The following is a 16238-nucleotide window of genomic DNA, read 5'->3' as shown; positions in this document are numbered from 1 at the left end:
CTCTCTCACCATACCAAACAAACTTGAAGGCCAAACAAGCATTGGAAATGCACAGTTGCCTTTTGGTTCACAAGATTCAAGGCTCACATTCTTTTCACTCAACATATAACTCCAGGATCTTTAACTTGGATGTAGTCACTTACAGTTCCTGATGTGCACTACTCAGGCAGCTGGAACCCGTGAGATACCAAAGCCTGGTGTTCACCTCAACAGCCAGTGACTTGCTTAGAACATCAATTTGGGTGGAAGACAAAAGTAGCAGATTTTCTTGATGTTTTGTTGTCTATTGTCGTATCTTACCTTGGATTTTTTTAATTAGGTTATTAGCTATGGGGATGAATCAGTAGTCCTAAGGATGTGGTATCTTAATAAACAGAGAACACTTGGAAACAATATAAATACATGAACAAAACTTGTAGAGCCTTGGTATTTTATAAGAAAATAATGCAACCCAATGTAATTTGGGTTTACTCAGTTTGACCAATAATGTAACTGTTAAACTAGTAAATCCAGAGTCATGTCAACTAACAGAGATGAATTTTACTTTCAGGAGGGGGAATAGAGTGAAAAGATAAGAACTAATGTTTACTGATGCACAGAGAAATCACTACCTCATGTTCTGTAAACAGGTGTAAGAATTTCTTGAGGAGAGCGTATTCAGTCTACTCTTCTCTGTCAACACTACCATCAAAGGATACCGTTACCATCAATTTGGTTTCCCAACCCAAAAGTTAGGGTGTTGTTTTTTATTTGTTCTCTTTCTTTGTCTGAAGCTCCAAGTACTATGGATTTGACAAGTTAGAAATAACTTTCACCCAGAATTTTACAGGTATTTCCTTTGTTACGTTTTGTGCCTTCCAGTATTGTAGTTGAGAAGAATGGAGCCATTCCACTCCCAGATTCTTAGACACTTAGGCTCCTACCCATCCCATCCCCAGTACTGTAGGCTTACTTCCTTAACCCAGGAGTCTGAATTCCCCAATGATGTGTTTTCATGTGGACAATTTTTTTTTTCATTGGTCTGGGTACTCTCTGGACCTTTTAATCTAGTTTTACATATAGTTCTAGAAATGTCTGTATACTATTTCTTAATTTTTCTCCCCCACTTTTTTCCCCTCTCTTCTGTGATAGCTCTGTCTGGTAGTTGTTGGACTTTTTGGATTAAACTGTTTTCTTAGGTTTTTCTCTCTCAGAACTGTTTGGGAGAATCTCTCAGTTTACCTTCCAACTATCTTACTGGATTTTTTAATGTTTAATTTTAACTCTCATAAGTTCCTCCTTTTCTTCAGCAATCTGGTTGCTCCATGAGCTTCACTGCAGAGTGACTGGATGGTTTACATCTGCTTGTCTCTTCTCTAGAGAACCATCTTCTTTGATCTCTATGGGTGGTGAGCATTCTAAGGACAGGTTTGGAGGAAGGAGAAGTGGCCCTGGGTCTCATCTCTGCCTCAGGCTTGTTTTCATTCCTGTTCTTCTCTGCACCTCACACCCTTGACTCTGCATCTTTTCTGTTCTCTAAAGACTACTGCTCTTGTCCCGCAGTGGTCGGGGATTGGTTGCTGCCTGACTGGGCCAGGCCCTGTGTGGACCTCAGCCCCCAGGGCCAAACTTCTGTTTCCTCCCTTCTAAGTAACATGTAGGCCTAAATCTTCCTTTTCACTTGGTCTTCTGCAGTGCTTGGTGCTTCCTGTCCCTGCACTGTTTTGGGGTTCTGCAAGGGCAATGGTCTTCCTTCCTACTGAGTTTTCACTCTGCACACCCCTTGGTTTCACCTTCCTCTGCTCTGCTAAACCATAACCTTTCTTCCATTCACCTCCAGCTTTGCTGTCTGTTAAATTCAGTTGGCAGTTGTGGTTGTTTCTGATTCTTGTTCTTGTTCTTTTGTGATGATTTTCAGAAAAGGCTGAAACTTTTACTATACTGTGCTGACAGTGGAATTCTGCTTTTTAAAATAGTGATCCCTTGCTCTAGCAGATTTCTCAAAGGGCAAATATTAGGAAGTTTATTGTTGCTGTTGTTCTATGTTGATTCTGGAATATCTGGGAGAGGCACTGGTTTGGGATGCTGACTGCTTTGGCAACATGGTAAATTGAAATTATTTGCCCTAGCCCTCAAAAGTTGAGACTTATCCAGTCTTCCTGTGTTTTTGCCAAACTACACCAATTAGCTTTGTAGGCAGACTTTAGTCAAGTTAACAGTATTCCTTGCACTGTGCAATTGGTGGGAACCTTAGGGACAGCTGACTTAAATAATACATTTTAAGCTAAAGAGTCTTAAGTACCTGACTAATCGTTTGAGCACATGGGAAAGCTGTCTAGGAGGTGACCTTTTAGGGAACCGTGAGAGAGTAACTGTGGTAACTAAAAACCACACCTGACTTTCACATGATGGGCACTCAGGTTTTTCCTGAATTGTGACAGCTTTTACTAATTGTGCTTTTCTCTTCTCTCAGACTCAATAAAAAAGTGATTTGTAACTCTGATTCCTGATTATATTAATATGACTACAGTTTAAAATATCTGTTCATATTATATAAATGAAGTATTTTTAATCTGTTCAAATTTATTTATCACCCATGTTTAACGTTCTTGATTCCACATATGCATATTAAAGATATAGTCAGTTCTGTCCTAGAAGTTTGCTAATTACCTGGAAAGACAGAATTTATGTATGAAATGCCTAACAGCAATATCCGTCAGTTAGCCAGAGCCAAAACCATGATACTGATCATACTGATTCATCCTGGTTGTAAATAGACAAGGCCACTGTAGCCAACAATGGGGCTGTTGCGTGCAGCTGCATGGCTTGTGTAGAAAGGTACCTTCCTGCAGTGTTGAGGGACCACTGAGGTTCAGCCAGTCTCTGCACATGGGCCTATATCTGTCAGAGCATCTGTGCAGAGTACACACCTTTTTAAAAATTGTACCATCGCTTGCCGTCCTTTGCACTGTGTAGCACAGTCAGCAAACCTTGTGGAGAAGGCAAGATTTGAGTTGAGATTTGGGTTACACAGGGAGATGTGATTGCCAGGAGGTGGGGCTGGAGACTGGTTCCTCTACAGGAGCGCTGTCCAATGTAAAGATTCCATCTGGATTTTCCAGCAGCCATGTTTAAAGAAGAAAAAAGAAATAGGTGGAATTAGTTTTAGTAATATATTTTAACTTTATATCTCCAAAATACTATCAACATCCAAAAAATGTTAAAACAATTATTAATGAGATAGTTTACATTATTTTTTGTATTAGGTGTTTGCAGTCTGGAGTACATTTCACACTTACAGCATATCTCAAATCAGAAGCTAAATTATATCCTGAGTACTTGCTGTGTTTATATTTCATAAAATTTAAAGTTGAAAACATAGATTCACATACCCAAGTTATTCTAAACACTTAAAAAATGAATCAGAGCATCAGTTTTTAAATTTAAATTAATGAAGTGAAATCACTGTGTTCCTCCATGACACTAGCCCATTTCAGGTGTGCAGAGGCTTCTGAGTGGCCCTCTGAGCCACCTCCGGCAACTGCTGTGTGGGCAGTGTAACTCAGGAGGGACTGGGTTGGCCACGCCAGTGCCAGGCACACGGTGTTCCTGAAAGACAGTAAGGAGGCATTGAAGTTTTCAGGAAAATAAATCTCGTAGAAAGTTTGTAATAAGGAGGAACTATAGACAGAGACCTTAGACTCCACCAACTCCCGTATGTTGAACACAGACATGGCTTAGTACTTTTGGTCACTAAACTGGTTATGCTGCATTTAACCAAAGGCTTTCTTGAAGAATAAAGCATCAGACAAAAGGAAGCCTTTCTCTTTCTATTTAATAAGTTTTTTTCTACAACTTTATTGAGGTATAGTTGATGCACAATTAACTGCATATATAGAAAGCATACAGTTTGATGAATTTTGGCCCATGTATGAAATAGTCACCACAAACAAGATAATGGGCATTTCCATCACCCCTAAAAGTGATGAACATTTGCTTAGTGCGTCTTATTTCTAGGGTGCCTGGTAGTGAATGTGAGGACCACAGGTCTGGTCTTGGTCCTGCTGAGTAGCTGTGAACAAGGTGTTACAGTCTCTGGAGACTTTTGATTTCTAATTATCATAGATAGTACTTGTTATCTCCAGAAATATATTTAAAATATTTAACTTACAAGTCCTGGAGGCCTCTGCTGTGCCAGGTGTTAATTTTTTTAACTGTATCGGGGGTCTTGGGACAACAGCTCCTTACCCACTGATAGTTGAGCATTTTAATAACCATACAGCTATATTAACAGGTACCAGCATAGATGATGGGTGGCAGCACAGCAGCCAGGAAAAAAGCCACAAACAGCCTTTCTCATTTCTAGACTCAGGCATTGCTGGCAGAAGAGGAATTGAATAGTGTGGGAATGTGGTTTTATTATAGGTAAGATGCTCCCAAGGGTGGAACGCTTTGCATCGTTGACTTGGAGCCGGGAGAGGCACACACCGCATGATGTGTGTTGATGGGCGCAGCTGTGAGTAAGCCATGCTGATGGCTCAACTGCAAGCCTCCCTTCTCACCGTCTCTTCTTGGCCCAACAGAGGGTGTTCAGAGCTCTGCAGGATCCCCATGGTGGAATACAAACTCGACAGTGAAGGCACCCCCTGCGAGTATAAAACCCCTTTCAGGAGGAACACCACATGGCACCGGGTGCCCACCCCTGCCTTGCAGCCCCTCTCCAGAGCTTCCCCCATCCCCGGCACGCCCGATCGGCTGCAGTGCCAACAGCTGCTCCAGCAGGCCCAGGCCGCCATTCCTCGAAGCACCTCCTTCGACCGGAAGCTGCCCGATGGCACGAGGTAATGCTGGTTTCATTTCCTCAGGGGCGGCCCTTGTAAATCACTGAGGCGAGAACTTGGCATTGTAGGGAAGATTTTTTCACTTGGCTTGGTCACTTCTGAGTTAGCCTGTTCACAAGTTGGCAAGCAGGGTAGCAGGGCAGGCCCCAGACACGGTGGTACCTGGGGTCTGGCACTCTCCTGGCCCCAAGATGATGCTGGCAAGATGCAGGTCCTGCCCACCAGAGCCACAGCTTTTCCTCTTCATCCAGTATCCTTCCTCCATGTCCACTGGCTTCCCAAGATGGGAAAGGTACCCCAGAAACTATTCTGCTGGAGCCTTTAGAAAAGTGTGAACAGGTTTGAATACAAATAAAACAAAACTGAACAATCTGTGCTTAAATATCATCATAATGTGAGGAATACTTTAAGAGGTTCCCAGATCATTAAGACTTTCTCCTTGTTTTTCTCCTTTTAAGTTGAGTTTAAAATTATTTTTTCAAAGAAAGAGTGCATACACTTGTTTAAAGGTTAAATCTAATAGCATTAGAAGCTGGTGAGGGTTTTCAGATGCCTAATTTGCATAGATCATTTTAACAGAACAAAATAATAAATTTCTTATTGTGGTAAATTCCTACTTCTTTTAACTTTTATGTGGCATATAAGCTATGGTGATGCCGTGAGTTTTCTCAGTGATGACATGTCAGGCTCTGGTCCAGCAGACCGTAGACTGGGGGCCAGGCTGGGTCACAGCTCTAACTCACTTGATGTGCTGTAACCATGGGCCTGGTACCATCAGCTCTGAACCTGCAGTTTCTTCGCCTGACAAACAATAGCAGGAAATTTTGAAGATTGAATGGGTCAATGTATATAAAGTGCTCAGAACTGGGCCTGGCACTTAGTAAGCTTATGTAAATGTTAACCGGAATTAAGTGATAAGGTTAAAACATTGTGGTCATCCTCTGCCTTCTCCAATTTATTCTTTCCAGAGTGAAGGCAGGAATGGTGTTAATTTAATTTGACATTAAATTATCTTGGCTCTGGGTCTCCTAACTCAAAAGTCAGCTGGGTTTATAACCTTCCCATATTCAAAGAAATGTACATAGATAGCCCTGGTAAAAGAGGCAGCAGACAGTAAGCAACATGTAGAAGGAAGGGAGTTTGCAGAACCTCCCTTATTTAAGTAAATTTAAATAATTAGAATTTAAGTAAATTAAATTAAAATTTATTTAAAGTAAAATTAAGTAATTCTAATTTAAGTAAATTATAGAAAAAAACCAGAAGTATTCTGGTAGCAAAAGGGAAACTTGGCAAGCACATCTTCATCAAGTGAGGTTTCATGAGTATTTTTCATTTTTGCATGTCTGAAAAAAAAGATAAATAGGATTACATTCAAGAGATGTGTGAAAATAAATGGTTTTGCCAAATTTAGGTTTATCTTTTTGCATAAGTTTTAAGTATAGAACTAAAACGTGACTTGTTTTATATTTCACATAATAAGAATTAGTAATGTTTTCATAATTCTGTATTCTTGAGCATTGTATTGCTGTTCTTCTTTATTTCTCTGGGAGGGAATCAATCTGTGCTCTAAATCTTTAGACAGTGAAGGCTTGTCCTGTCATATCTCTTTCCTAGAACAAATTGCCAATCATAAACCACCTGATCTCTCCTGGCATCACCGATTCTTTTTTATTTTTCCATGATTTATTCTGTTTCACATGGCAGTATGTTTTTCTTCCTTTTCTTTGTCATTCTCAAAGTACATTTATTTGAGAAACAAAACAGGCCAGGTCAAGGGGCTTGGCAGATAGTTCAGTGCCCTGTTAATGACTCTAGTCAACCTTTCAGAAGCTCACCCAGCAACCAGTCATCCTCCAGCGACCCCGGACCTGGCGGGAGCGGACCCTGGAGACCACAAGTGGGCTGCGACGGGTACCACTCATTTTTACCTTACTGCTATCCACCGGGAGGAACGTGTTTCTGTGACTCATTCAAAAGCATTTACTGTACTCCTGCTGTACCCGGGGCCATTTAGGGAATAAACAAATGCCAGACGTGCTTTTAACAAGTGACGTGTCCAGGTTAGAAAGCTCATTATTACTATGTAGGTAGTGCTCACCTGTCTATGTTCTCAGCCTGTCGTTTTTTTTTTTTTTTTTTTGGTTTTGTTTTTTCCTTTTTGATGAGGAAAGATTTTCAGAACATGAAAATTAAGGATGTGAGGGCTTAGTTGCCCTGGACTTAAATTGCTGATGAGGAAAGACCGCCCAAAATCAGAGAAGCAGGTTTAGCATTTGGCTTTTTTTGCTTCCTGTCCAAGAAGCACTGGGAGGTTGCCCCAGCACAGCTAGCTGAGAGCTGTCCTTTGTAGTATCCATGCAGTCTCCAGGAGTCAGCAGCTCAGGCAGAGCCCGAGGACTTCTGTGAACAAAGACACTGGGTTGGCCGGTCCCACCACCTCTGGGAAAAGAAGAGCGAGCGTGGCGTCCGGGCACGCTCCTGAGGAGTGGTCTGCAGGGCCACGGTGACTTGGCACGCTGCTTTGGGTTGGAGTTAGGAGCTGGTTGCGCTGATTGAGAGGAGAGAATGGCTAGTCAGTGGGAAGGACTTCGCCGTGAGGAGCCGCTTACATCACTGCTCCTGCAGGTGCACAGGGAACTTTCTCTGCATTTGTAGTCTGAGTTATATGTTTTTCCCCTTAGATAATAGATGGAGTTCTTAAAAGTTGCATGTCAAGCAGCTTTCTAAATTACATTGTGTTTTAAGAGAAGTGGTTTTGATGCTGTTTTTTTTCTTTTTCTTTTTCTTTTTTCTTTTGTATAAATAGAAAAACTTTTTCTGGCTTTTTCTATAAACCAGGGTCTTAAACCAGAATTCTGTAAATAAGGATCACTTTGTAATGTGAATAAGTTTTCTTCTATTTATTTTTTTCATATTTAGGGTTTTCATAAAACAAAGCCTACTTGAATGTAGTCTTTCTTTTTCTTCTCTTTTTTTTGAGATGTAGCCTCACTATGTCACCAGGCTGGAGTACAATGGTGCAATCTTGGCTTACTGCAACCTCTGCCTCCCAGGTTCAAGTGATTCTCCTGCCTCAGCCTCCTGAGTAGCTGGGATTACAGGCACACACCACTATGCCTGGCTAATTTCTGTATTTTTAGTAGAGACAGGGTTTCACCATGTTGGTCAGGCTGGTCTCGAACTCCTGACCTCGTGATCCGCCCACCTTGACTTCCTAAAGTGCCGGGATTACAGGTGTGAACTACCGCACCCAGCCCTTTTTCTTTCTCAAGAAAAACTGAATATAAAGATATATCAGTGCCATGTATTCTAGGCATAAGGTAAAAAGCGACCTCCACCTTAGCTTACTGGGACATTGTCCGATCCTGGACAGTCCTTCAGCCTGCTGGTGTCAGCACCCATTCTTTATCTGTAAATGGCTATCATCCAGCTGCTTTTACTGACCTGGTTAAACCACATCCCACAATTTTGGATGCTTTTAGCTTCTCTGGCGAGGCTGAACTGATGATTTGCATTTTCATTTGCCAAAAGACCAGTTCCTGGATAGGGCTTTCCCTCACATATCCCATTTGGAAGCCGACATTCCCGTGCGCTTGCTGGCAGGTGGCATGGTGAGAAAGGACAGGCTCAAATCTGTGTCCTTTTCAGGTGCCAGTCCCCTCTACTGCTTGAACACCAAGGCTCAGGCCCTTTGGAGTGTGATGGAGCCAGGGAGAGGGAAGACTCCATGGAAGCAAGCAGGCACCCGGGTAATAAGGAACTCCTGGAAATTGACCTCCCTTGCTCCCCTTTCTTCCTCCCTGACCCCCTCTCCATCACTCGTTCATTTTATTCATTCATTCATTCAGCCTGTGTGCACCAGGCTGAGGTGATCAGCTGGGTCTCCAGATGCAGGAGAGGGTGTGGTCACGGTTGGTTGTGGCTGTGGTACCTGCAGAAATTAAACACTTAGTTTCTGGTGGTGGTTCTGTCTATTTTTGTGGCATATCTATTGGTAAGACCAGAAATTCTTAGAACCACAAGCCTGGTTCGTTTCCCTAACCGTTTGTCCAACTTCTGTTTTTCTTTACTCTTTTGCTAACACTGGAAATTGGAAATTCAGCTCCTTCTCTTTATGTGACAGAAACCAAATGGCATGGCCCTCCTTCCAAGGTCCTGAGTTCCTATAAGGAAAGAGCTCTGCAGAAAGATGGAAGTTGCAAAGATTCCCCCAATAAACTTTCTCACGTAAGTCCTTTGTTCATAAGCCCTTCACTCACCTAGCCAGGACTGCTCTGTCTCGGCACACAGTGGTACAGCCTGCTTCCTGGGGATGCTCAAGAGCGCATTACCTCATGGGGCTCTTAGAGATGAGGTTAAAAAAGGAAACTATCTTCCCGATTTATAAAGGACCCAAAGAAAGGTCATACAACAAACTAGTGGCAAAGCCAAGGTTATATCCTCAGCCTTTTGATGCTCAATATCCAGGGCAGTAGTTACTAAATCATGTTCCCGTTTGTAACCTGTTAACCACTTACCAATTTAGTGGCACAAAACAGAAGCAGAAACTGCTAAGCAGTGTGTGTGGTCAGAGGAACTCTGCCCATAGGTAGCCATTTACTCTATGGTCACAGACAATTTAATAATCACAGCCGCAGCCGCCCGTCTCGCCTGTCAGGTTAGAACAGCACCCACGTGGTAGTTCTCAGTCCTTTGCATGTGTTGCCATGTTTACCCCTTGAAGAAACCCTAGGAGGTGAGCCTCCAGGGAGACTAGCTCAATGAAACAAAACTTCCATTTAGATGCAGAAGCAAGAACGATGAGTTATCACAAATAAAGCCAACATTTTTAAGTGGCTTATTTTTTAAAATTTGCAGGTGAAGATAATTTATAACGTCCTGAATTAACTGATATCTTTCCTGTATCTTAATGTGTCATCAGCCAGCTTTGCAGTTGTCCCTTAGTGAACACATGCGACATTTCTTCTCTCAGCTGTGACCACTATCTTGTCTTGAGTCAGCCTCACCGTATCTATTTAAATCCACCTTTACAGTGTTCTCATTACTGGTTTCAGCAGAGGGTTGCAGGGTGTGGGCATAGTTTGGAGAATGTCGGTATATGATGAAAAGGTCAAGGTGATTTGCTTAAGGATCTGATAGGATGGAATGAAAAAAGATAAGACCAAACCCCTTTAAAATCTACCAGGGCATGGCTCATTCTTATGATTCCAAAGCCCTTTGCTGATGCTTCAGATCTTGTTGCGTTTCCCAGACTGAAGAGAAGCCATGTCTGTATGAACACATTGTACCGACAGGGACATTTCTTTTATTCTGTTTGCTTTTTGTCTTCTAGAGACCCTTCCCTCTGACCCGCCCCCCCAAGCATTGACTCTTCTTCAGACCTGTTTACTTGAAAGGGAGTCCCATCTCTTAAAGACTTGGGACATAATTTGACTGGGGCTGTCTCAGAGAGAGAGCTCGTGTTTACCTTGTGCTTTGCAGCAGCCAAAGTGCTTCTGCGTATATTATCCCATTGGCTTCACACAGGAGTCACAGAAGCTCCATATTACAAGCACAGAGAGGGTTAGATTAGCCAGAAATCCCTACCTTTGTCACTGGAACTTGCATCTTCTGCCCCAAACTCAAAGCTGGCACTGTTGTTTTTGAAAAAGGAAATGCTGTCATTGCCCATATTGCAGAGTGAGTAGAAAGGGTTTGGGTGAGAGCCCCTGGCTTGTAGCTCTGTGAGTCAGGGAGAGAAGCAGCAGAGTTCGGGATTCACTTGAAGGCTCTCTGTTCCTCTTTCTTCTCAAGATTGGGGATAAAAGTTGCTCCAGCCACTCCAGCAGCAACACACTCTCCAGCAACACCTCCAGCAACAGTGACGACAAGCACTTTGGGTCTGGCGACCTGATGGATCCCGAATTACTGGGGCTGACCTACATCAAAGGGGCCTCCACCGACAGTGGCATCGACACGGCCCCGTGCATGCCCGCCACCATTCTTGGCCCCATGCACCTGGCTGGCAGCAGGTCCCTGATCCACAGCCGAGCTGAGCAGTGGGCTGACACTGCTGATGTCTCGGGGCCTGATGACGAGCCGGCCAAGTTGTACACTGTGCATGGCTACGCGTCCGCCATCTCTGCCAGCAGTGCTGCGGAAGGCAGCATGGGCGATCTCAGTGAGATATCCTCTCATTCCAGGTAAGCCCTGCAGCACTGCAGAGTAGTACCTGCTGGTGCCACCTAGGCCCTGCCTGCTGGAATAGGGCAGAAGCCTGAAATATAAGCAGTAGGGGCAAAAGGTAGGTTGTGCTGTTTTCCTAGCTGTCTAACGTCAGAGGAAAGGAAAGGCTTGTTTCTACAATATGAAAATGTGCAAGTTTGCATGTTAATAAGTCCCTTGTTTGTGATTTTCCCCCCGTTTCCATAAGTTTGAGCGAAAAGTCAATAGAGTTATGAAATGCTCTAGTCAGGCCACTTATGTCTCTCCCTAATTCAACCTGTTGTCCCTACATGTTTTGGAGAAGAGGTGGTGCTGACTAATCTTCAGACTGCAGTGGGAAGCCATGAGGGCAGCGTGTGCATGAAGTACACGTAGCTTGCTGCCAGGAGGGCACGCACATACTTTCTCCCTGTTCCTACAGCCCTGACAGCAGGGGAGACCTGAAATCGTGTGTAACAGTGAAAGTGTGTTCAGCTCTGCAGCTGGGGTTCATTCAGTAAAGACTAGCTAAGTGTAAAGGAATTGTGTTCTAAGTACTCTAAGTGTAGGTGTTTAATATCTGCTTATGAGTAGCTTTAAACTCCTATTTGACATACTTACTCTGAGGTGGTTTTAAAATACCTAATTTGTGATTTCTGTTCACTTTCAAAGACTAGGCAGAGGGCAAAGAAATGCATTTATTGAACTTGGCTATGGACAGAATTTATTTACAGCAACTACCAATATCATTTTTCTGCTTGTTTCCAAGGCCATCCCCAATTCAGCTCCAAGTCACTCTCTGACTCCTGCCCAGAATGCTAGAGGGCGGAGTCTAACTGCTAGAGGGCAGAGTCAGATGAACTAAGGATGAGAATACTTCTTCCAGGTACCTAGTGCCGTGAGGGAGCATTTCTCCAAATGATGGTGCTCAGGGCAGAGCTGTAGAGGTCACACTGAAAGGCTGTTTATGTTCCTTAGGCTCCCCTTCAGAGTCCTCCCTCACGCCACCATTGCTAGGGGATGCTGAGTGTCATTCAGGGACCTTTACATTACAAGTTAAAGAAAACTCCATGCTGATTGGTTCACGCAACCAGAGCCATATTGGGGCTCATGTAACCAACAAGTCCAGCACTTTCAAGGTTCTGTTTGACCCAGCAGCTTAAAATGATACTGCTCAGGACCGGGTTGTCTCCTTCCTCCCACTCCACCTGACCATTTCCCAGAATCTCAGCATTCTTCTCTTGGCTGGAAACAGCTGTGTCACCTGCAGACCTCCCACACTCCTGCTCCTCTGTCCACAGTAAGAAAGTGGTTCTAGTTTTTGCAGAAGAAACAGGTTTCTGCCCCCTCCAAAGCCAAACCCCCTACCTCCACATCTCTTCACGTGTTCTTAGCTCTAATCATGTAGTTAGGGGTAGCATCGCCTAGGGCAGCCAGAGCCCTCAGCTTGGGCTGGGGTCAGTCCCTCTCACCCAAGCCATGCAGCTAAGGAATGGCAAATGCAGCCACTCTCCCAGAAGAGAAACAGGGCATTATTTGTCTCGGAGAAGGAGGTGTGGACACCAGAGAGTAGAAATCATGTGTGTCCACCGTGTACCCTTCTTCTGTTTGCTGGGGCAGAGGGAGCTTAGGATATGAAAATTATTTTCAAAACAGACATTCCTACTACTTTTTACCAGCTCTTTTTAATAATTTGACTTAAAATAGGTTTAGTACTACTAATAACTGATATAATAATTAAGAATTATCAGTGAACTTGGTTATCTGAATTATTCCTGGCTTAATTTCAGGAACAGTGGTCATACTGTAGAAACTATCTCAGGATTGTACATCCTGCTAACATCTAATTCAAAGTTTAGATGATGAGTAAAAGAGCCAATTTTATGACACCTTTTTGGACAGATGTAATTGGCATCACAAATAGAGTTTTGTATTATTATCAAGCAAAATTTCTATGGAGACTGCCTTCAGAGTACATTCATTTGTTGGTGTTTGGTAGGGATACTCACCGGCATTTGAAATGGATTTTCTTGACTACCTTATCCATTCACAAATTTAATGGGCTAGACTCTTAGAACGTATATGAAAGTGCTAGATTGGATTTCTGATTGCTTTTACTTTCTTCCACCACCCTAAATTGAATGTGGCCCAGCTGTTGTGGAAGTGATAAATGTTGAGTGAGTGGAATCCTTTACCACCTGACTGTCCTTTTCTTGTAATTCTTCGTTGATGGTGACTTTGAAGCCACATTTCAACTTGCATCCTAGGGTTTTGCTCAGCTTGGAATTGAGTCATTGAATGGAATCTTTTTAATACTTTCCTCTTGCCTGCCCTCCAACCTGCACAGGAGGCGAGGAGGAGGGATGGGATTTACAGCATTTGCCTTGTTTTCTGTGTGCTGAGTGAAAGGCAGGTGATTCATTAGAGCACGAGGGGCCAACCTATCAAGTGACACAAAGATTCTGCCAACGCTGAAATGCCAAGCCCCAGGTGGGGCATGGGCGGCCATGAGGAATGCTCCCTCAGCCCCCTACTTCCCTCTTCTGTCCCAGTTCAGGCAGCCTTGCAGTCCCCTTGGAGCTGGGGCCTACTGCTGGAGGACTTGGGCTGTGACTGGGAGCAAGTAGCCCAGGTAACAAGAGCAGAATAAACTTTCAGGAACTGACACGGGTGACCATCCTGGCTAACACCACATTTCTGCCTCCAAGTGCTCTGTGCCCTTGGCCTGTGTGTTACTTTCTTCACAGCACCCACCCCTAGCTGAAATGGATTGTGTTTACTGCATATTCCTTCCCACGAGAAGGTCACGTATTGCTACCTTGTCCTCACTGGAGCATCTGTGTTTTGAGCTGATAGGGTCATGGCCTGTCTTGTTTGCTTGTATCCGCAGCACTTAGTACAGTTCTGTGCACATGGCAGGCATCTGAATATTTTTTGAATGAAGGAAGGAACTAGGAAAACTTCTTGATAAATGCTTATTGATGGAGTTAATAAACCAGTGCCTGGGTAACCTAGGGAAATAGGAGGAATGTGGGATTCATCATTCCCAGTTCATAATGTCAGGAGCCCCGGTCAGCATATGGTGTACTCTTAACTCTTTAATTCTGGTTTTTCACCACAACACCATAGCAGCCTCCTCTAGCCCCAAGCACACACATACACGTTCCTTGGCAGCCACCCGGGAGTTAAATAAGTACAGAACTGTATATATGGCATGGTTCCAAGGTTGTACTAAGGAGGCAAAGGGAGGACTTAAAACTCTTTAAGACAAGTTACACTCTTGTGAGGAAGAAGGGAGGTGAACAGGAATCATCTATTAAGCAGGACAGGCACATATCTAGCCTGCTTTCTCCTGCTGCTCAGTTCTTTTAGTTCAGCAAACACATTTTTTCTTTCTTCTAGGGCCGGGCACTTAGATAAGAGCTCATACAAAGCAGTATTTATGCTAGCCTAACTAAGGCTTTGCAAAATGAAGTAAATCAACTGCAAAAACAAACTCCGTGTTCTGGATTCTCCTGTAAATGGCACACACGATGTTGTGCTGTTTATCGTTACTCATGACACCATACCTTTCTCCTGGTAAAAATGATTGGCCGTCAGCAGTGTAACTCTGAAAGAAGAGCATTAGTCCAGAAGGAAAGGATTCTTGAGAAGTTTGTGGGCAACATTCTAGAATGTTTATCAGCTTCAGGGAACACTTCTGTGATGATACGGCTGTTACTAAACAAGGAATTGTACCATATCACCCATCAAATGGATTCTGTACCTTTTTTCTTCAAGTTAACTTTAAAATATCTTACAGTTGGGATAAAAGACATTTTTGATGAAACCTAATTTTTAGAAAACGTTATAAAACAAATGGAAAAATACATAGTTTGTGGTCACACTGTCATTACCTATACATTTTCAAAAGTATACACTTTGGTCATTTTAAGGGGGAAAGGTGAGTAACTTCCACACATGCAGCCTTTTAACTGTACCATGATTTTGAGTGTCCCAGGCCTTTACCAACAAAACATCTCGGGGATCATCAAAGGATTTGAAATACTTGAGAAACATAGTCAGTGGAAGGCAGTGCAGTCTCCCATCAGGTTCTTAATGGAGAAACTAAGGCCTTAACCCTTACTGGGACAGTTGGGAAACTGGCATGTGGACTGTCTGTTACATAACAGTATTGCATGCATGCCTGATGTCCTGTACTTGCCTTCACTTGGTTAACTACTGGGGGGATGTCCTTATTCTTGGGAAGTAAATGCTGAAATATAGGAGTATGATGTCTTCATTCTTGCAACCAATTCTCAGATGGTTCAGAGAGGAATTAGTGGATCTAGACAAAGGGTATGTGGATGTTTATTCTTTACCTCTTCTGTAGTTCTGAAATTTTTCACAGTACAAGAGAAAATAACATACAGGGCTTCAGAGCCCATTATCTAGACATGGAGTTTTCACGTTAGGGTTCCCTAACTGGCGTGCACCCCAGTGAGTGGGAAGAGTTCATTGGCTCCTATTCTTCGGGCCTGTTGATCACTTGCTTCACTCCTCAGGTCGTCTTGGTCATTTTGCTTTACTGTTCTCTCGACCTGGTGTTCCATGTGTGGATGTCATTGGAGAGGCAGTGCAGCATCTTCCTGAGGCCCACAGTTAGTGCCCAGAGGGAGGGACCCGCCAGTCCAACTCAAGGACACAAGACCAGCCACCAGCAACTAAGTTACTTCATAGAAGTAGATGAGGCACTTCGTTTGTTGCTTAATTTTATTTAATAAAATAAATTTTCCAGAATGCAGAGACCCCAAAAATGGGTCGATTTGTTTTATTTCCTCTTGAACCTCTACAAAAGGTTCATTTTAATATCATTCTTATTTTTATACTTTCTTCGTCTTTTATGATACTTGCTTTATACATGTATCAGAAAAGGCCTGTGCTTCACCTGGGGTTTCAGAGTAAGATTGTATTTCAGCATACTGGGGAGCTTGCTACCTCAGGAACCCTGTGTTAAACTCTTTCAAGAGAAAAGACTCCTACTCATGAATAATCATTTCCTGGGTCACTTTCTATAACTACATATTTATATAATGCTTACACTATGCTATGCACTGTTCTAAGTGCTTCACTACTATTAACTCATAATCTTCAGAGAAACCCTCAGAGGTAGATACTGTTATTATCCTCATTTTACAGATCAGAAAACTGAGGTTAAGAAGCTTGCCCAGGGCCTTGCAGGGGTAAGGGACAGAG

At 43.2% G+C, this 16238-nt stretch overlaps 1 protein-coding gene across 3 annotated transcripts in view; it reads left to right on the top strand.

The window, feature by feature from the left end:
• SIPA1L2 (signal induced proliferation associated 1 like 2) overlaps positions 1-16238 on the top strand; it is a 230429-nt gene that overhangs the window by 181273 nt on the left and 32918 nt on the right. For 2 of the 3 annotated variants that reach the window (XM_017526547.2, XM_017526549.2), the window contains exons 10-14: positions 4563-4820; positions 6648-6731; positions 8469-8569; positions 8944-9047; positions 10614-11002. In XM_017526547.2, coding sequence (XP_017382036.1) covers positions 4563-4820; positions 6648-6731; positions 8469-8569; positions 8944-9047; positions 10614-11002 — 936 coding nt within the window. The remainder of the gene's footprint in view (positions 1-4562; positions 4821-6647; positions 6732-8468; positions 8570-8943; positions 9048-10613; positions 11003-16238) is intronic. The other variant, XM_037737792.1, reaches the window with a different exon arrangement.

The sequence above is a fragment of the Cebus imitator genome, unplaced genomic scaffold (assembly GCF_001604975.1).
Source record: "Cebus imitator isolate Cc_AM_T3 unplaced genomic scaffold, Cebus_imitator-1.0 Scaffold42, whole genome shotgun sequence".
Taxonomy (NCBI): Eukaryota; Metazoa; Chordata; class Mammalia; order Primates; family Cebidae; genus Cebus; species Cebus imitator.
Note: the sequence above shows the minus strand (reverse complement) of the source record. Positions and strands in the feature narration are given on the sequence as shown.